At 43.8% G+C, this 21,970-nt stretch overlaps 1 protein-coding gene across 4 annotated transcripts in view; it reads left to right on the forward strand.

Moving 5' to 3' along the window:
- Nucleotides 1–20,218, forward strand: part of LOC147456631 (cyclin-C1-1-like) — a 77,374-nt gene extending 57,156 nt beyond the window's left edge. For 3 of the 4 annotated variants that reach the window (XM_086515061.1, XM_086515060.1, XM_086515063.1), the window contains 5 exons: nucleotides 18,452–18,570; nucleotides 18,773–18,890; nucleotides 18,992–19,036; nucleotides 19,377–19,524; nucleotides 19,617–20,218. In XM_086515061.1, the coding sequence (XP_086371187.1) occupies nucleotides 18,452–18,570; nucleotides 18,773–18,890; nucleotides 18,992–19,036; nucleotides 19,377–19,524; nucleotides 19,617–19,727 (541 nt within the window). In that variant the 3' untranslated portion in view covers nucleotides 19,728–20,218. The remainder of the gene's footprint in view (nucleotides 1–18,451; nucleotides 18,571–18,772; nucleotides 18,891–18,991; nucleotides 19,037–19,376; nucleotides 19,525–19,616) is intronic. The other variant, XM_086515062.1, reaches the window with a different exon arrangement.
- The last annotated feature ends 1,752 nt before the right edge of the window (nucleotides 20,219–21,970 follow it).

Genomic DNA, 21,970 nt, shown 5'->3' on the forward strand with positions numbered 1-21,970 from the left:
GTTGCCTTGGAGAAGACTCGGGCAAAGTAGAAAAAGGTTGCCGATCGTCACCGTCGTGAACTGCTACTATCACCTGGTGATTGGGTTCTGTTAAGGTTCGAAAAGACAAGGTTAAAGAAGATGAAGGGCAAGGAACGGCTGTTTCCTAACCTCAGCATGCGTTACTATGGGCCTTTTCAAGTGCTTGACAAGATCAGCGATGTGGCTTACAGGCTGAAATTGCCTGATGCATGGAAGATTCATAATGCGTTTCACGTGAGTCTTCTAAGACCCTTCGTGGGTGATGTGCCAGAAGATATGCCAAATGAGGATCAACCAGAAGTTGAGGAACTTGATGAGATCCTGGTACCTGGCCAAGTTTCAGTCCATTGCATCTGCATTGTACGCATTTGTGCAATCAAGTAGACCACTCTCACCGACGAGTGGGGTCTTCGGAGGAGGGTTTTACAACCTCTCGGGTGTCGTATCTCTTCTCTCTCCTTCTCTCAGTCTCATTCATTTGCAATCACAACATCCACTCACTTTGTTCGTGACCACAGCACTCTACAAGACGGAAAGCTCTCTCTTTCCCTAAAGAACTAAAAGGAACCTTGAGCGATAAAGATCACTAATCTTGAGAAAATACAACATTCATTCCGCTGCATCTAACATTGGTATCAGAGCTTTGGAAGTGTTCTGCATTACTCAAGGAAAGAACCACAAGAACCACAAGAATTTTTTTTGCTTATTGTGATCGCACGAACCCAAGTTTACTTGGGCGTGGCGATTCCGAATCGTGTTTTGTTGAAGAGTGACAGGAATCCCAAGAAAGAAGGGCTTGTCCAGCCCCCCCTTGTGTCTCTTTTCACTCATTGAGAGCGGACCGTGCACTTAGCGGCCGGCCAATCGACGTGAGGTGGGAAAAAGCAACCTTGGTGTGAGCGCAAGGCCGCCAAGGGGTGCGCCTGCAGAAAAGGGTAGAACTCGGATGAAGAGAAGATCCTTCCTCAACGCAATTTGCAAGCGAAAGAAAAGCTCAAGAACCTCAAGAACCCAAGACCCCCAAGAATCCAAGTTCCTTGTGAACTTCAGAACCCAAGACCCGCAAGAACCCAAGTTCCTCGTGAACTTAAGAACCCAAGACCCCCCAAGAACCCAAGTTCCTCGAGAACTTAAGAACCCAGACCACAAGAACCCACAAGAACCTACGACTTCAGAATGATCATCACTCGAAGCGGGATGGATATTTCGCTTGGAAGTGATGAGCATGAGAGAGGCGAAGAAGAATTTTCCCTACCAGGAGGTTTTTCCGACCCTTCCCCATCTACGACACCGATTGCATTAACTCCAAAAGAGGAGTTGAAGCTGTTGTTTATGGAACAGGATTTACAACGCAAAGCAAGATATGCCGTAAGGATGGCAGCCATAGCGCGTGAGCATGAGCAAGCACGCTTGGAAGCCAAAGAACGACAAGCCACATTGGATCGTGAATTCAAAGAAAGAAAAGCAGAAATGGAACGCAGACATGCAGAGAACCAAGCAAGACAAGCAGAATTTTATCGCGAGAACAAAGCCCTCAAAGAACAGAGCAACCGACAGAACAAAGAGATGTTGCGACTTTTTTCTCAAGTACAGGCGTACTTTGCACAAAATCACGAAAAGGAGACTCTCTCAATCTCTCCTTCTCCAAAGCAGGATACACAAGATTTGCATGATTATGCGAAGCATGATGAATTGAATGATAATGACTTGCATGATGATTTGAAGCACAATGATAAGCATGATGATTTGGATGCCAATGATTTGCATAATGATTTGGATGACAATGACAAGCATGATGATTTGCATGATCAAGATGTGATTTCTCACAAGCATGATGAGTTGCATGAAGAAGATGTGATTGTTTACAATGATGATGTGTTAGTTGATGCTTTTTCTAGCGAAGCTAACCTCGTTGTAGATTCGATCAATCACGAAAAAGCGATCTTGGCTTTCGAGTCGAGGTCCAAAGAACCCCCATAGGACGATTCGATCATTCAGGATGAACCGATCTTGGCTCTTGAGCCTTGGTCCAAAGAACCATCACAAGAAGTATTTTGTGTTCGCATGATTGGTACTCACGCATTGTTCGAGTGTTTCATTCGTGAAGGTTTCCTGTATTTTAGTCAGGATCGTTATGTGATCCCTTTTCCTAGGCATGACATATTGTATGTTGAGCACGTTTCTCTCATGGATGAGCACGAATGTAGGCGGATTGTTCATGAAAAGTTGAAAAGTTTGTCAGGAAGTCACATTCCATGTCTCTTCCTTGGCATGACACAGTTTCCGAAAGAGCGCATGATAGTATGAGCACCAAGCATGGGCATTTCCATTGTGATTTGCCACAGTTGATTGATTTCGATCAAACAGAAAAGATTCGACCGCATTGTTTGCATGTGTTTGATGAACGGGTTGTAACTCCGTCTCTATGTTCATCTACATTGCATACACGGTCTTTAGAGAAGACAAGATTTTTTTCCTTCACTATACATGGAATGGGTATGTTCATGGTTTTGTGTTGGAGATTGTTTCAGGAATTTTCAGCCATGGAGATTCTTAAAGACGAAAGAAGCAGGACTCTAGACGAAGTTGAAGCAAGAAAGGAGATTCAGAAGACCTTGTGTCGCTTTCGGCGCGGCCCAAAGAATCAACCGTTGCAGACCTTTATGAAGTTCACGATCCACACATGAGAGTGGGCCGGCGAAGAGTCCCTTCCAGGATTCCGGATGCTGTTGGCGATCTCCCTCGACGCCATACAGTTCGGTACCAGTACCTCACTTTGAAAAGGAGGGGATGTCACGTGACACATATCCCAACCCTATGTGTCCGTGGACAAGCTACACCACAGCAGGGTTCAATCAGTCCGATCAGTTTAGAATAGCAGTGATCTGGCACTTTTGTGAGTCTATTCGTAGACCGTGCATGCCCACTCACTTAGCATAGATGCATATCCTCCGGTTGCACACAGCATGATCATCGGAATTCCCATCAGAATCCATTCGCATCAGTTAGGGGAATTTTCCAGTGCATTTAGCCTATTTTCCTATTTATTGGGTTTTTCACTTATTATTTTTAAGTGCAAAAGTAGGTAGGGAAATTTTGCTAAGTTAATATATAAGCAAACCAAAGTTCACACTTTCTGGCAGAAGAGGCAGCAAGAGCTTCCCGCTCAACAGGTCACTTCTCAGCAGTCGTTTTGGATAAAGAACTCCGCCGGTGTTTCCTCTTGCAGTTACCTCGGCAACACAAGATTCCCAGCATTCCTCCCAAGCAGTCATCGCCATCATCACTCCCATCTTGGCGTTTTTCCCACGACTCCCAACCTCAGCCTGGGCGTTTTTACTAACGCCAGACATTGCTGCTCTTCCCAGCGTTTTCAGCCCAGCACTAACGCTAGCAAAACTCAGCCTTGGCAGCGTTTTTTCCTGCCAGTACAATCAGCCTAAAACGCAGCTTTATGGAGCAAGAACATCAGCGATTTCACCTTCAGCAAAGACCCCGGCAAAGCCCCAATTTTCAGCCATAAAAACGCAGCCAAAACAGTCATTTTCAGCCACCGAAACAGTCCCCGAATTCAGCGATTAGAAGATCACAGATTTCAGCCATCAAGTCGTCGTCGTCATCATCGTCGTCGTCATCGGCATAGTCCCATTGCATCAGTCCATTGCATGTGCATTGTACGTATTTGTGCAATCAAGTAGACCACTCTCACCGACGAGAGTGGGGCCTTCGGAGGAGGGTTTTACAACCTCTCGGGTGGCGTATCTCTTCTCTCTCCTTCTCTCAGTCTCATTCATTTGCACGCACAACATCCACTCACTTTGTTCGTGACCACAACACTCTACAAGACGGAAAGCTCTCTCTTTCCCTAAAGAACTAAAAAGAACCTTGAGCGATAAAGATCACTAATCTTGAGAAAATACAACATTCATTCCGTTGTACCTAACAGGCCCGCCTTGGCCTACTCAGGCGGAGCAAAGAGAGATGAAGCGTCGTCAATTGATCGGCGATGCAACAATGATGATGCTCAATTTTGCGAAGGATCCGGAATTGGCAAAATATATGAGCGAGACTTCTTTTCAGGAAGTGCATGAACAGTGGCAGAAAACCACTACACCACCATTGAAACCCGCTCTCAAGAAACTTTTTGATCACAAACAGTATTCAGAGAAGGAATTACAAGAGGTGGTTGATGCAGGACTGCTCAGCTTTTTGACGCGCAAAAGAAAGCAAAAAAGCACGGCAAAAAGCAGAAGAAAAGCACTGACTTCCTAGGATATTTGGGTCGTCAGTCGACATTTGACAAGGCAAAGAAACAGAAGAAGCGTGTTCGATTTGAAGGAGTACCCTGTTTTTCTTCTTCTTCTTCTTCTCCTGTCAGTTCTTCTAGCTCTTCAGATTCGAGCGAAGAAGACAGAAAAGCTAAAAAGCGAAGCAAGAAACAAAGCTTCGGAAAGGGCAAGAAAAAGGCAAAGAAGACTAAATCTCGCCCAGAGACTGACAGTTCTACTGAGGACTCGTCTACAGACAGCTCAGATTCTGATGATGGAAACTTCTATGCGAACAAGAAGAATTTTTACAAAGCCAACCAGTACGACTTTCTCGAAGATAAAAGCAAGAAAGTCCGAGAGTTTAAGGAAGGTGGCCAATTGATCAAGTTTGATACTTTTTCAGGATACTCAGATGCTTCGAAGGCTTTGTCTTTTATTTAGCAGTTTGGCATTGCTTTCGCGGGAGGACGCTATTCAGAGCACTCCAAGATTCGGAGAGCTACCTCTTACCTTAAGGGGAATGCTCGTACTTGGTGGTCCACGCTTCTTTTAAACAAGACTGCGCCAGTTAAATGGCTGGAAATTAAAAGGCTTTTTATTTCTTCTTGGTTGACGCAAGAATATGAACGAGATATACAAGCTGCTTGGAACCATCTTCGGATGACCAAGAAAGATACAATCAATGCTTACTGTGAAAGATTCTGGAGCTCTTTTCTACCCGCCTCTTCATTCAAGAAGATCTCGTTCAGAGAACAGATTGAGCGGTTTACCTTGGGTCTACCTACAGAGATCCGAGATCACTGCTTGGAACAGAAGTCAGCTTCTATTCAGGAGTTGATGAGTCATGCGAAGCAGGGCTTTGCCATTCACTCTGGCAGTCTGACCTACCCCACAGATGAGGCCATGACACAACAAGCCGAACAGACTTCTGGGAATGAAAGTAGAAAGAAAAAGAGCAACAAAGATAAAAAGAATGCACGACCCAAGCTTACTCCTGAGGAGCGAGTTCGCTTCATTAGAGAGGGGAATTGCTTTGGATGCGGGGAACATGGACATATCTCCGCGAAGTGCCCTAAAAAGGCACAGAAAGAACAGAATGATAAAGACGACGACAGGCCTGAGAGTTCGAGAGCAGCTGAGGAACGTGGCAGAAAAGGCAGATAGAAAAGCAGAACTGGTACCACATGGCGTGGAACCTGCACAGAATCTAATGAATGAAAGTACAAACTTTACCGCTTTTGGGGCAAAGTGAAGGATCAGGAAGCTCTTTTGAAGGAGCCAAGGCCAACTTCTTTTCACTTGGAATTGGCGGCTCGATTTGGAATTATGCCCGACAGAGTGACGCCACAGGCGGAGGTAGTTCGACTGGCACCCGGATGGGATGTTGCCATTACACCGAGCATTGGCGAACTTCGTTTGCAATGACAGGGGTGTTCAGGGCACGTGAGTGACGTTCTACTCAGGATCCCTTGGTACCACAAGAACTACGTCGTGGTTGACTACCGGGCCGAGAAAGCGACTTTGACAAATGAAGGGCTCAGAGATTGTACTTGATGAACTTCAATTTTCTATACTCATTCTTATGGGAGAGACCTGAACGATCGATAAAGGTTGAATATGTTTTGACATGAACAAAAGAACGCCAAGATTTTTCTCCACACTCATGCCGATTGCTTTTTAGAGGGCTTGAAGATCATACCATTGATCTGATACCTGGAAGCACGCCACCGAACCGGCAACCTTACCGTGTGAGCCGAGTACAGAATGAAAAGATTATGAACCCAGTGAAAGACCTCTTGGAAAAGGGACTTGTCCAGCATCGTACTTCACCGTATTGCTCTCCACTGTTGTCAGATTTGAAGAAAGACGGATCTTGGAGAATGTGCATCGATTATAGCGCTCTCAACAAAATCACCATCAAGAACAGATCTCCGATTCCTAGGATCGATGATATACTCGACAGGTTACAGGGATCATCGTGCTTTAGCAGGATTGACTTGAAGAGTGGATATCATCATATCCGAATCGCGTCGGGAGACGTCTACAAGACGGCCTTTCGAACGGCTTTTGGGTTATTTGAGTTTTGGTGATGCCTTTTGGCTTAACCAATGCTCCTGCGACATTTAACCGGATGATGGACAGGATTTTTCGAGAGTACAGGCTATTTGTTGGCACTTTCTTTGATGATATCATTGTTTCTCCAGGAATGAGGCAGAACACAGAGATCATCTGCTTCAGAGACTTTTTGGGACACTTTGTCTCAGCAGCAGGAGTGCAAGTGGATTCGGCCAAGATAGAGACTATACGTGATTGACCCGATTTGAAGAATGTGTTCGTACTATAGGCGGTTCATACGAAAGTTTGCAGAGGTTGCTTTGATACAGAAAGGAGTCTTTTTCTCGTGGGGATCCACACAAGTGACTGCCTTTCAGACATTGAAAGAAAAATTGACTACAGACCAGATTTGACTTTGCCGAACTTGCAGAAGTCATTTGAAGTATATTGTGATGCTTATGGTCGTAGTCTGGGTGCGGTCTTGATGTAAGAAGGCCATGTCATTGCTTACAAGAGCCGATTGTTCTCTAGGCCGGAGATGACAGCACAGATTTATGAGAAAGTTTGCAGAGGTTGCTTTGATACAGAAAGGAGTCTTTTTCTCGTGGGGATCCACACAGGTGACTGCCTTTCAGACATTGAAAGAAAAATTGACTACAGGACCAGATTTGACTTTGCCGAACTTGCAGAAGTCATTTGAAGTATATTGTGATGCTTATGGTCGTAGTCTCGGTGCGGTCTTGATGTAAGAAGGCCATGTCACTGCCTACGAGAGAAGATTGTTCTCTAGGCCGGAGATGACAGCACAGATTTATGAGAAAGAGCTTTTGGTGGTTATCCATGCTCTTACTCAGTGGCGGCATTACCTACTCGGAGCGGATTTTACTGTCTTTACAGACCATCAGAGTTTGCGCTACTTCTTGCTACAGAAGCAGCTTTCAGAAAAGCAGATGCGGTGGGCGAACATCTCGTCACAGTTTCACTTCTAGATTGTCCATGTGCACGGACAGAAGAATGTGGTGGCAAATGCTTTGTCTCGAAAGCCATTGGTTCTGGCTATTTCCGCAATACATCATAGGAGCTTCGAGGATATGGTCGATCAGTATGCCACAGATACAGATTTTGCAAATACTTTCACACGGATACGGGATGGGGAGATAGTAGCTGGATACTCCCTTCGGGAAAGCTACTTGATGAGAAAGACTATGTTGTGGGTTACACAGCCGTTGCGGGAAAAGGTTATGACTGAATGCCATTGTCCACCTTTTACGGGTCACCGCGGCATTGCTACCACCATGAAGGGGTAGAGAGATACTTCTTTTGGCCGAGACCCAAAAAGGATGTGGAAGAGTTTATGCGCAGTATGCGAGAGGGTCAAGTTTGACAGGCATAAGGCACAGGAATTGTTACAGCCTTTACCCATACCCACCCACCCCTGGGAAAATATTGAAATGGATTTCATTTTCGATCTCCTGAGAACACAGAATGATCACGATGATTTTCCGATTACATGGCACGTCTGAGACGATTGTCTCCGACAGAGACCCCAGATTTATGGGTTTGTTTTGGAAGGCAATTTGGGAGAACATTGGCACACGGTTGTTGTTCTCGTCATCGTTCCAATTGCAGACTGACGGGCAATCTAAGATTGCCAATTCAGTGGTTTTAGATTTATTGAAGTCTTGTATCTCGGATTAGAAGACTCAATGGGAAAAGAACTTACCTTTGGTAGAATTTGCCTACAATAACACGATACACTCTTCGACGGGGAAGACGCCATTTGAGATTGTTGAAAGTGCTGCGAAGGTTCCATCCTTCCTGAGCACGAAAGATTAGATATTTGAAGCGGATGAATATTCGCGAGATTTGGATACGGCTTTTGCCAAGGTTCGCGAGACTTTGCAGAAGTCTCAAGAACGACAGAAAAGGCAGCGGATCGCCATCGTCGCGACATGAAATTGAAGGAGGATGATTGGGTGCTCTTACGTTTTGACAAGGGAAAGAAAAAGGGAAAGGAGAGGCTTTTTCCAGAGCTTAGTATGCGATACTACGGACCTTTCCATATTACTGAAAAGATAAATGATGTCTCCTTCCGATTGAAACTGCCAGATACTTGGAAGATTCACAATGCATTGCATGTGACTCTCTTGAAACTTGTTAAGGGTGATGTGCATGATGATGGGGAGCCTGATGAGCAACCCGAAGTGGAAGAAAACGAGGAGATCCTTGTTCCTGAATAGATTTTGGCACATAAGGACACGAAGACTAAAGGTAAAGTCCGAAGGCGTTTCTTGGTTAAGTTCAAGAACTATCCTGCATTTGATGCGAAGTGGATGGAGGAGGAGGACCTAGCAGATACTCCTCAGATTGAGAAACTTTACCTCGATGTTTTGGTTTAGCATAGTCTAATGCAAACGCAACCCAGAAATTCAGCTTGGCCGAAGATCTGGTGCAGTGGGATGCACAAGAGTTACTCCGCTCCTTTGTCAACAGATGCCTTGATTTTGATACTAAAGTCACTGATGTGTCTTTGAGCTTCAGGGATACTGAGAGCTGACAGTATTCTGCTGGATGACTTTATGAAATGGAATTCCTGATAATGATACTGATTTGTTCTTGACTTCTTTTGAGTGCAGGAACTGATAGACGAAATGACTGCAGCATTTTGGTCTGATTGATCTTGAATAGACATGGTTGCAATAGGGGTTAGTCAATCAGACATCGATGAGGTCACGATTGGACCTAGATGCGATTGCTAGCTACATTGCCGATAAATCATGGTCTAAGATCCGAATGAATGTTGAACGTCATGTGATGTCCTGTGATGTCTGGTGATGTCCTGTGATGTCGGGTGATGTGACTGTCGATTTTGTACATGTGCTAGATGTGTGTTCCTAGTACGTAGGTACTAACAGTCAGGGTCTACTAAGACGGTTTATGGCTTTTGTCGGTTTTGCAGGTGTAATCGCGGTCAATTAGAATGCTTTCAAGAGGGGGGTATGTCACAAAGTGATGACGTGGCTGCGAATAGCAGAAACCCTAATTTTTGCCAAAATTCCTAAAATTCCTGCAAACCCTAATTTCTGCCAGAAACCCTAATTTCCGGAAATCGTAGAGGCGAAAAATTTGTTTTGGGTTTTGAGCGACGTAAATCTTGCTTTTTCTCTACGCAATGAGAAAGAGAGAGAGAAAGAAAAAATTAAAAGTTAGTCTGTTCACTTAAAATTGACTGGCCAGTCAATGTGAACCTGTTTAAACTCAGTTTAAACCTTATAAACTTATTACAATGCTTGCACTTATTCCTTCCAGGCGTCCCCGGGTATGAAGTCAAGCATTCTGTCGTGGAAAATCGTCCGCTTCTCGTCTTGCTTTTTACCAAAGCTTCTTAGAACCCATCTTTATCCATGTGCTTGCGTTGTTACGCATATTTTCTTACTGAGTTCGGATTTCCTCCTTAGACCCTTAGTGTGTCCCCTTACCGATGAACCTATCACCCATCTTGTGACTCATCAGGGACCACCATTACCTGGTCTTCTCCCATTGAACTAACAGGCCAACTCCTTCACGGTGCTTCTTGTCACCCATCATATGACACACTAGAGTTGTCTGTTTCCTGATGGCTTTTCTTACAGATCTGTGATTCCTTAACTTATTAGTTAACTTGTGCACATTTCTTATTAAAGTCCTAATTCTAGAAAATAGAAATTAGAAACAAAATAGTCAAATTAGTTTCATCCCTCTCACTTATAAACAGTTGTCCTCAACTGTAGAGGTCCAACTGAACTGCCGGGGAGAAACCGGAAAGATTCCAAATCTTACTCAATGGTGAGTTGAGCTAGTCCTTTCTCAAAAGAGAGCTTAAAAATTAATTTAAATAAAATTCAAGAATTCAATACTTACCTTACCGGTTCATGTCCTTCCTCTAGTACCTCGAGGATATCCTTCACCATTCATCAAACTTGTGAGCCATGTAAGAACTCGTCATTCGCGTCTTTCCAACAGAGTGGAAGTTTCCTTATCCGAGAATCTGTTAACTCAATTCCAGCTTCTCAATCCCGAGAAGAATAATCCTCCTAGAAATCAATCTAGGCATCTGTCCTTGCGCATAATCCTGCGCTGTTAGTCTAGAGGGTATTAAACCTCTTGTATCCTCCCACATACGGAATGCCCAAATCATAAGAGTATTAATTTCGATATCTTCCTTCACAAACAAGGTCTTCGATCACCTTAAAGAAGGTTCTTGTTTCGGGCCGTCGCTCAACGTAGGCGAGCGGTTCCAATCCGAAGATTCCTTGTGCACGGCGGCACTTCCTTCCAATCTTTTCCTCCTGTAAGTTATTACCACTAGTAGTGTTCTCGTGACGCCTACTAGCGTCTCTTCCTTGCAGAGGCCATCCTTGCAAGCATCTAGGATTCCTCGCAAAATCTTAGGCAGATAAAATTCTAGCCATACCATTCTGTGAACATAAGTTCAAACTTGGCCCACTTAAGGGTGAACCCGCTTTGGATCTCAAGGATGTTCTCCCATATGTGGTTAAGGTAATTCTTACCATTTTAAAATGGTTGGCAAATTTTACTCTTACGAACATAATAGTTCTTTAGAAGTGCATACTGGGTCGTTTTGCACCCCATTAATTAATTACGCGTCGTGATCCCAAGAGAATCTTTCAAATTCTAAATCAAACTTAAAAGTGAGTTGGCCTGTTGCCATGAACAGAAGCTGCCATCAGCGTCTGCAGACACCACTCAGGCTCTCTCTCTCTCTCTCTCTCTCTCTCTCTCTCTCTCTCCATCGCTCTCTCTGGGTGCACCTCGGCCTCCTCCATCAGCTCATCGGAGCCCCGTCTAAACATTGCTTCCGCGAGTGTTCTCTCTCTGTCGTCCAAATTCTGCTCGTCGTGCATCTTCCAATAGTCTTGTCACCACACAAGAAAGCTGGGCTTTGTCTTGCGCATCTTCCCCTCCCTCACGATGCGGTGCCTGCTGTGCTCACGAACTTCGTCAAGCACCTCCTCCCTTGATGTGCTTGATCATCATGTCTTCCCACCTCAGTCAGCGCGACACAAACACTGTCGCTGATCTTTTTTCCCCTCGCTCCATGCGTCAGCGCCACCCTGCCTTTTCTCCAGGCGTCACCACCCTCGCCTTCCACACAAAAAATCTGGGAAAATTCATTTTTCCAAGCATTCAAAGTGCCTTTCCTTGAATTTGTGAAGAGGAGATTTCCCAAAAGGCCAAATAATGAAGCAATCCGTCTCCAAAGCCTTCATAACCAACCAAAATTCTAGTTTTAGCATTTTCTACGGAAATTCTAGTTTTAGCATTTTCTATTGATAGACAATCAGTCTTCTTATAAAAAGCCACAAATTTTTTTCTTTTTTTTGGAGATGTTTAATCTCACAACCAGGGGATTTTTGGAAGTTTTGGGAAATTTGAAGGGCATTTAGGAAATTCGTGAAATTTGAGGGATATTTTTTTCTTTTTTAAATTTATGTTTATTTTTTGGGTTTTCACACTATTTTCCTCCCTTTCCCCTTGTTCTCAATTGGAATTTTTGAAACTGAAAATAGCACAATATTAAGTCCGAACAATGGTGCCCTCGGAATAAATTTACCGCTTTAAACATAGTCTCTTTGTCACGTCCATGTGCATCCCTCCCAAACCCCCTTCCTTTTTCCCACTTAGTTTTTATAAAAGCATCTTTGGTGATTCTTATAAAAAGAAATGGGGAAAAGATTAGGGGGACATATTAGTTCGAATTTATTCCAGCAGCGTGTAAATGCTACTTGACCTGCTCATGGAGAAACATATACCGCAACCACAAGTTGCTACTGTAATAATAAAAGCACATAGCGTACTCAATAATCAACGACCATCAGAAAACCTCTTCTCTGTAGAGAATCCTTCTACCGAACACATCTCAAATAAAGATTCTCGTGTCGGAATATTCTTGCGCATAAAAAGGTGCTCAAGAGAGTATAACAAACTCTTGTCCAGTTCCTTGGCATAGGTCTGCATCTTCGTGTGTTATCCATGTACCCAAAGGTGTACATAATTCTTAAGGTGTGTTAGAGTGTTGGTGAACCTGGGAAATTACCTTCCCTTCGTAAGATCCTTAGAGCGAAGACGCTCAGCTTGACGATCCCTTGGCTCGATCTTAGAGCAAAACCCGCTCATTAAATAACTAGGATTTCAATCCTTGGATTCCTCGAGCACAGGCCGTAGTCGTCGCTTGTTCCTTCTCTCATAAAGAGAGTGTTCATTCATTTGTGCGAAAAGCACTACCATGTCCTCCCTGACCGGGTAGGAGGTGTGGGCTTAAAGAGTATTCAAGCTTAATGAAAGCTTTTCTTTGCTTGGAATCTCGGAATGGTTCCTTCCTTTCTGCCGTCCTACTCAGGGCATGGCATTCCTGCAACGCTTTTCCGACTCTATTTCCAGAGTCCTGGTCCTGCAGAGTAACTCAGCTTTCTTGGACACGAAGTCCTTTCCTTGGGAATTTCAACTTCCGGATCACATCTTGAGAGTCTACCTCTCTTCAATCCGTGGATCTGCTTCCCGAACTTGGGCACGAGACCCTTGGGCTGATCTGGCTCTTTTATCCTGCAGAGGCTCATGCCTTCTTGTGCTCCTACTCCCTCACGAAGAGGAAGTACACCTGCAATCAAATACTTAGAGATCATAACATAAAAATCGTACCTTCAAAGTCACAATGCTCGTAACTCAACTCGGTTCTCGAAAAAGCAATTCCCCGGAAGAGATCTCTGCATAGAAAATCCTCTCTTCCAATCCTACACACAAAAGAGGTGTGTTCTCGGGTTCCTTCTCGTAAATCAGCCCGTCTACGACGTTTATGGGCTGAAAACAGAGAAAAACAGCAGCTTGTTGCGATGAAAACACGCTCCGTAGGCACTTCTTCGCGAGGGAACTCGCGCACTGGGTCTTGACGACATCTGGTACACTTGGGGCAGCCATGGGCATCACCGGCAACGTCTTCTTTACGGCTGAAATCTGCAGCAGCATCTCTTCCTTGCAAAGATTGGTCTTCCCTTACCGGGTAGGGAGTGTTGGTTTGTAAGGTACTTAAGCTTGATAAAAGTTGTTCTTTGCTTGAAAGCTCAGAATGGTTCCTTCATAATTTCCTACCCGCACTAGCAGGCAATTTGTTGGAGAACTATCGGATACCAGATCAATCATGGGCCTTCCGGATGGTTAAGCAAAGCAGTTCATCGTATAAAACAATGTTCTGACTCAACCCTACTCTCATAAACACTCGAGAGTGATTGTCCTGGTTAGACACGTGCATATGTCGTGCATAAAAGCAATACGCATTTTATGAGTTCCTCAAAGATTTAACTTTGATCAAAGATCTGTCCTCTCACTTAAAGTTTGAGGGTCAAAAATTCAGGAGTTAGATTGAGTTCTGTTACTCCAAACTTTCTCCGGATAGCAATGTATCTTTCGAGGAGGGGTAACAAAAATTCGTTGTTTCTGTGTTCAATGGTTCTCGTCCCACTGCGGGGATTGTATTTTATGTACATCAAGGTGTACACTTTCAGCTTTTATTGCTGACTCCACCATCTGCTGCAAAGTATCTTGCAGATGGGTTTACAAAATTCGGGCAAAAGTCCTTCGTTAAATTTGTTCATCTTTCCTTCCTCAGAGAGGATCAAGAATGGACCTACCTTGGCAAGAGTGAACCACTACTTGCTTTGACTCGCTCGTGTTCCTATTGGGCAAACCAATCCCAATCTTCTTGAATGCCCTCCTCAAAGCGTAGAGAAAAAAAATTTGTCGGAGAATTCAGCCTTGAATTGTTGTTGTAAGTTCCTTGCAAAGCTTTGGTATACCACCAAGTACTTGCAATCCCCTGGAGGTGTTTGGTCACATGCCTCATCTTCGACACTTCTCAGAAATTGCCGTTTGCAAAGGCAACTTCAAACTGTCGAATAAAAGCAGTAGCTTTCAGGACATCTTCCCTTCCGTCAAAAGTATCAAGCTTGACTGGAGTGTTCCTAGGTCTAGAGACCTTCTTCATATCCTTCCCGAAATGACGGGATTTCTTGGCTATGGTTCTCGATTGATGTTCATGGATATCTTCTGGGTTCTGAAGTATCTTGAGCATTCCGCTTCTCAGATTCTCTAGTTTCTTGAGCATCATGCTCTTGTCGCCTTCTCAGAGAATCCCAAGTCTTGTGTCGCCTTCTTGCAGAGAGAAAAAAAAATTCCAACTCTGTGAGCTTTTCTTGCAGGACTTAGGTTTCCGCCTGCTTACTTCTCTCTTGGCTTGTCATGGCTTCTTCCCGTATCTTCCTAGAGTCGTCCTCCTTTACAGAGAAAGAGAGGAGACCATGCTCTGATACCATTGTCACAAATACGGAAGCGTAGCTGCTCACTCAGATAAATATCATGCGGAATTTAAGAGAGACAGTTCATCATGACGAGTAGAGAGAGAGAGAGAGAGAGAGAGAGAGAGAGAGAGAGAGAGAGAGAGAGAGAGAGAGAGAGAGAGAGAGAGAGAGAGAGAGAGAGAGAGAGAGAGAGAATTGACACAGTATCGGGGACCAGAAGATGGGCTGGTCCCCCCCCCGTCAAGAGTATTCTTTATTCAGGGAGAGTCGTATACAAGCACAAGAACCCGAGAAAACCCCTCTGTTCTGTAGTCTTAGACCCGAAGGTTGTTCTTTCCCGTAAAGGGCTTGGGCACAAGGCTGTTCCTTCCCGTAAGGGCTTAGGCGCGAAGCCGTTCTTTCCCGTAAAGGACTTAGGCACGAGGCCGTACTTCCCGTAAAGGACTTAGGCACGAGGCCGTACTTCCCTTGCTGGGTACTTAGGCATCAGTTCACTTCCCTGGCTGGGAACTCTGTCGTCAATTTCCTTACCTTGCTAGGAACTCGGTCATCACTCCTGCATCATCCAAACACAAGGACTTCATCATAAACAAAGCTGAAAATCGTTACCTATCACTTCTCGGACGTGGAAGAGAGTTTCTGTTGCGATAGTTTTCTTCTGGAACTCGTTCTTCGCGATGAAAGCTTGCTGAAATTGCAGGACAACAGGGTAGGAATGTGGGAAAATCCTCTTGCAACTGAATTCTGGCGACGAGAAATGGGAAAAGTACTTACCTTTGGTGGAATTTTCCTACAACAACACGATACACTCTTCGGGAAGGCGCCATTTGAGATTATTGAAGGTGCTACGAAGGTTTCACCCTTCCTAAGCACGAAAGATAAGATTATTGAAGGCGATGAGTACACGTAATTTGAGAGAGAGAGAGAGAGAGAGAGAGAGAGAGAGAGCTCTTTTGCTTTGCTTTATTCTCTCAAGAGAGAGCTTGTGAGATAGAGAGACAGGCTTTTGATTTTGAAGCTTCTCATAAATTTTGCAAATGTCGGGTCCTTCGCAAAATTTAGCATCATCTTTGTTGCATGGCCGATCAATCGTCGACGCTCCATCTCTTTGATCTCCGCCTGAGTAGGCTGAGGCGGGCCGTACTCCTCGCGTGAATCCTCATTGTGATCTCTTCCCGCATCTTTGGATGCAGAGGATGTCGATTGATCTCTGTCTGAAGCCATAAATGCCGTGTAAAAGGGATCGGATTTCCCGTAGAAGAGAAATCGGCCGTGCTCTGATACCATTGTAACAGACTTGGACACTCCAAGTCGAGAATCTACTGCGACACCACAAAAATTCACCTCAAAACAGCCCCTTTCGGTATATCTTTTTGTATTAATCTTCAACTCAAAGTACAAGGGAGTGGTCGGGACTCACTCTCAGACTCTGCGTCCAGATGCTCTGAGAAGTGAGAGCCCAAACCACTAATAAATAAGTTTACAAGGGATGCTAAAAGCAGAGCCCAAAAGCTTCAAAATCAAAAGCCTTGCCAAATAAAGCAAAAGCTCTCTGTCTCTCACAAGCTCTCCCTTTTAAGTAAATAAAGCAGAGCTTTTAGCTCTCTCTCTCTCTCTCTCTCTCTCTCTCTCTCTCTTTTGTGTAGAAAAGCAAGCCACACAAAACTGCCCAAAAGCAGCGTTGTAAAATGCGGGTGTCCGTACAGCATGCCACGTCAGCAGTGTCAGCGGGAAATGCGGCGCGAATTCCGGAGCCTGCCATGTGTCACTGTCTGCTTGCTGGGAAATGTGTCCATGTGTGTACTGCACTGTTTTCAGCAATAGGGGTCGGTGTGTGTGTGTGTGTGTGTACTGGACCGCCACGTCAGCTGTTTGTGGCACTCGCGCTTCTACTCGGAGTCAGCCATGAAGAAATAAAAAGCCTTTTAAATTTCAGCCATTTAAGTGGCGCTTTCCTGTTCAATAGAAGAGTGGACCACCAAGTTCGAGCATTTTCCGTGAAGTAAGAGGTAGCCCTCCGAATCTTGGAGTGCTCTGAGTATTGTCCTCCAGAGAAAGCTATGTCAAACTGTTGTATGAAGGCCAAAGCCTTCGAAGCATCTCGAAATCCAAAAAACGTGTCAAATTGTATTGACTGTCGACCTTCTTTAAATTCTCGGACTTTCTTGCTTTTATCTTCCAAAAAGTCATAGTGGTTGGCTTGATAAAAATTCTTCTTCCTTGCATTAAATTTGCTGTCGTCAGAGTCCAAACTATCCGAAGACGAGTCCTCTGTAGAACTATTCGAAACTGGGCGAGATTTAGACTTCTTTGCCTTTTTCTTGCCCTTTCCGAAGCTTTGCTTTTTGCTTCGCTTTTTAACTTTTTTGTCTTCTTCGCTCGAGTCGGAAGAGCTAGAAGAACTGTCAGAAGAAGAAGAAGAAGAACTAGGTACTCCTTCAAATCGCACACGCTTCTTTTGCTTTCTCGCCGAGGCAAAAGTAGATTGACGACCCAAATAACCCGGGAAATCAGTACCTTTCTTATGCTTTTTGTCGTGCTTTTTGGCTTTGTTCTGCGCGTCAAAAAGCTAGCTAATCCGTGTATCAACCACCTCTTCTAATTCTTGCTCTGTAAACATCCTCGGCGTAGGAGGTTGTTTGAGCGTCGGTTTGAGGGGTGGCTCCATGGTTTGCCGCCGTTGTCAGTGCACCTCGTCGAAGGAGGTCTAGGTGAGAAATTTTGCAAGTTTAGGGTCCTTTGCAAAATTCATCATCAACTTTGTCGCCTCATTGGCCAATCTCCGATGTTCCATCTCTTAAAGCTCTGCCTGAGTAGGCCGAGGCGGGCCGTACTCCTCGCGTGAATCTTCTTCGTGATCTCTTCCCGCATCTCCGGATGGAAAGGAAGTTGACTGTCCTTTGCTTGAATCCATAAGTGCCACGTAAAAAGGATCGGATTTCCCGGTGGAAGAGAAATCGGCCGCGCTCTGATACTAATGTAACAAACTTGGACACTCGGTCAAGATTTACCACGACACGACAAGAATTCACTTCAAAACAGTTTACAAATTGATTCGACACCGGCCCGGCGGAGTTCCGTGCCAAGAGGTATTGGCCCCAAAGACTGGCGCCCCTTTCAGTATTTCTTTTTGTATTAATCTTTGAGCAAAATACAACTCCCGCGGGTGCTCGCTCTCAGACTGTGCGTTTCCAGATGCTTTGTAGAGGGATCCCCCTTGGGTTCTTAAAAAAGGTTACAAGTGATGCTAAAAGCAGAGCCCCAAAAGCTTTAAAATCAGAAGCTTGCTTAAAAATCAACTTTAAAAATAAAGCAATCTCAACATTCTTTGCGTAGAAAAGCAATTCCGTACAAAGTCAGCGCAAATGACGGGTTTCCGTACAGCATGCCACGTCAGCGTGCTTCTGCAAATCACGCCACGAATTTCAGGTTCTGCCGTACGGTGCCATGTCAGCAGATCAGCGGGTCTTCCGGGAGTAACTTCCATGTCAGCATATCCCCGCCATTTCCCTGGAGCTGTCCATGCCAAGGGGAGGGTGTGTGTGTGTATACAGGCTGCCACGTCACTGATTTGTGACCCGAGTTTAAAAAGAATACTCCTCCCAAGAATCTACGCTCTTGTGCTCATTCTCATCTAGAGTGCCTGGTTGTATAATTCAAGTGAAGAATATGTTCAAGAGAGTGCAAGTAATCTATGGTTAAAAGAGCATTATTGTTGTGGCACTCATGCAGTTGTAGCTTTTTATGATATTTCAGGAAAAGCTTCTCTGAATTTGACCCCTGTTTAGTCGCTCCCACTTGCCTGTACTTGGCATCAAAAGCTGAGGAAAGTACAGTTCCAGCAAAGCATCTCATCTTTTATATGAAGAAAATATGTATGCTCTCTTTTCCTTACGCTATTCATTTGGCAGAATTCATAGATGGAAGTAAAGGAATGATATATATTTTCTTTTGTGAGCAAATTAAGGCATAAACAATGATTAGAGTATTTTTTGGTAGTTGATGTATATGGCATTTATTTTGAACTTTTTTGATGGTTTTTGGCTAACATTCAATGGCTCGGGGTGGACAAGATAGCAGTTCAAGATGATAAAAGCTCTTTAGAAGTAAAAGATATTTTGGAAATGGAGATGAAGTTGCTTGAAGCTCTGGATTATTATTTAGTTGTCTATCATCCCTATCGACCTCTTGTGCGGTAACTAATACCATATAAATATCTTTCTTTCTTCATGTTTTTAATGGTCTATGCCCGCATCTATTAACAATATAACAAGTGGCCCCTTGAGTGCACTGCAGGTTTCTACATGATGCTGGACTGACTGATCTCGTTCTAGATTCTTGGTATGTTTTGTTTCCCTATTATTTGTAGGCGTTGCTTCAGGATTCATAACCAAGGGTGTCAAAGGTTTTGATCTAAAGGCATGTGAAGATATTCTGTTGGCATGTGAAGATATTCTGTTCATGTAAGGGGTGTGAAGACAATTCCCATCAGTGTTCATGTTAGGGATGTGGAGACATTTACACCAGTGTAGGGAAGTATCTCATGAGGTTTCTTTTGAGTCTATTGAACAATGCCAAACACTGGATCCAAGCCAGGACAGAATGAAAGTTTATGTGGCTTTGTGTAATAGGATTGCTTAAAGCAATTATTTTGCAACTTGTGAATGATGTGATTTTGCAGGTCACTGGTGAATGATACCTACAAGACGGATCTTGTTTTGATGTATCCCCCACACATGATAGCTTTGTCATGCATATTTCTAGCCAGTATACTGAAGGAAAGGGACACCATTTCATGGTTTGAAGACCTGCGTATTGACTTGAATGTGGTAAATATCTTCTTAAATTGGAGCCTTTTAATCAACTTGCGACTTGTCAGTAAATGATCCTGAAGCTACGTTTTAATGATTGTAACTTACAGCTGAAGAACATATGCATGGTGATTCTTGAGTTTTATGACAACTACCAACAAGTAGAGCCACTAGATGACAGAGTACTCTTAGCCCTCAGCAAGGCACGCCAAAGATCATGAAAGAAGGCATAGTCAAACGAAATACAGCAGTATCAAACTGGACCAACAAATGATCCATCTGAAATTATATTCTATACTCCTCCTAGACGTGAGAATGAGACTCCATACGGCACATCACGTAGGCTACACCATGTAGGCTAGTAGTGTATAAAGCCAATGCTCTAAGCAATAAAATACTAATTGTAAAAGAATCGTCTCTTCACTGCAAAGAAGAAAGCTTGAATCTACGGCTAGTTCAAGGCACTACCAATTGCACCTACGACTTTAGTTCTGGTGTCGTGGTGCTGTTCACAAAGAAAATGCTTTACTGAGGGTGACAACTATAATGGGAACTTAAGCATTACCATGTATGGCTTGTAACATGTTTGTGAGATTTGCAACTCGATTACTACAGATTTATTCTGCACTAAGGGAGAACTTGGATGGAGCAGGAAAAAAGGAACATGAGCACTAGTGTGATGGAATTTTAAAGTGTTGTTGGGATTTGTGTATTTGCGCATTCAGGTACTTTTTGATGGTCATAATGTGCAGATCACACCGGTCAGACTCATTAAGTTCACTTTGAAATGCATAACCTTGCATATTATACATGTATTACATACTATCCAGATAGAGAAATTGATATGCTTTCCCTTGCTAAATGATGTATTTTGTGTAATGAGTCATGTCTTTGAAAACTCTGTTGTTTAGGAGACCATAGTGTTGATTCCTGAAAGAGGATACGGGCCAAAAGTTGGGCTTTGCGTGTGCAATTTTCGAAGCGAGATGCTGTGGTGAAACTTGGGCACTCTGCGATTATGCAATCTGCTCCAGAGTCTTGAGTTACCCTTCTCATGGACATTTTGATCAAAACGATAGCTCTCCTTTAAAAAAAAAAAGAGTATACTACTTTGAGGCAGTCCCAACTATCAGTATGTTACATTGCATAATTTTTCCAAAAGCTTAGCTTGGGGAGGCATACAAAGTGATTACTCTTGAGCTCAGATGGATACTATACAGGTTTCATGAACTGGCTACCTCTTTGCAGTTGACAGAATGCGCAATTTGTTGATCCAACAGCTATGTGCCACATCAATGCATGTGCGGTCTGTTCCATATATCGAGTAGGTGTACGTAGCTTTGCTTAGAAAACAAACAATAAATTGAGTGGTGAACGTCCCGTGTTGTTAAAGGTACAGCTGTGAAGCTAAAAATTATTCATTATGTTTTATGCATGTGTGGCATCCATCCGCCTTCTCATAAAGTGTTTACGCTTGGCAATCATCAAAACAGTGACGCTAAGATATTCTTGCCTAGGATCCCTTCTCATCACCATGCATATAATTTCAATGATGATGTAGACGATACATGCATGGAGATAGTGTGTTGGCACCATGCTTGCATCCAAGCCCACATTCTAAAAGTCTCCATGTAAATATATGTTAATGATATGAGGCAGAGCGTATGGCTGTCTTGAGGTCTTGAGGTTCTTGGTATATACAATCTTTGTCCATGCTATAAATGCAGGATCTGGCATATGGTCCATAACATAGAATATAAGCATTTCTATGATGATGGACAAAGTAGAGGGTAGTGGAAATGAAAGTTGGAGATGAGTATCCTGGCTAGAACGGCAACTTGTTACCTACGTGAGTAAATTTATTTACTGTGGGGAAGCTAATACTAGAGGTCTCTACATATTGGAGGCCACTTTTTTGGGAGTAATGCACGAGCTAGTGCTCTCTTTTAAACTTTCTTTGGCTTATTCACAGAAGGTCTAGTCTTGCATACCCTCTCTACAAGAAGTCTACTTATTAAAATAGGGTCAATTGGAAAAAGATATGCAAGAATGTGTTGTATTGGGGACTTGTTCGGTCCATCAAAGTTCGGGTGTGTTTTTGCACCGTTATTAAATCACATGCTACATTTATGGGATCGTAAAGAGGATTTTTGCATGCGAAGCCATGTTTCCAAACCAAATTATGGCCAATTCGGGCAACATATGCACAAAAGGATGGTGGCGATGGGTGTTTCAGGTCAAAATTACTTTTTTTTTGTGCCGTGGCGCATGGGGCATCTCCAAGGCTCCTCTGGTTCCAAAATAATCCCCCAGCGTAGTCCTTCTGTGCATATGTTGCTCGAATTGGGCAGGATTTGCTTCGGAAACATGGCTTCGCATAGAAAAACTCTCTTTACAATCATTTTTCGGCCACCATCAGGCAAAGACATTTGGCAAAAGAGAATATTTCGGTGATTGATTTTTG

This window comes from Adiantum capillus-veneris, chromosome 6 (genome assembly GCF_014529385.1).
Source record: "Adiantum capillus-veneris isolate H3 chromosome 6, ASM1452938v2, whole genome shotgun sequence".
Classification (NCBI taxonomy): Eukaryota; Viridiplantae; Streptophyta; class Polypodiopsida; order Polypodiales; family Pteridaceae; genus Adiantum; species Adiantum capillus-veneris.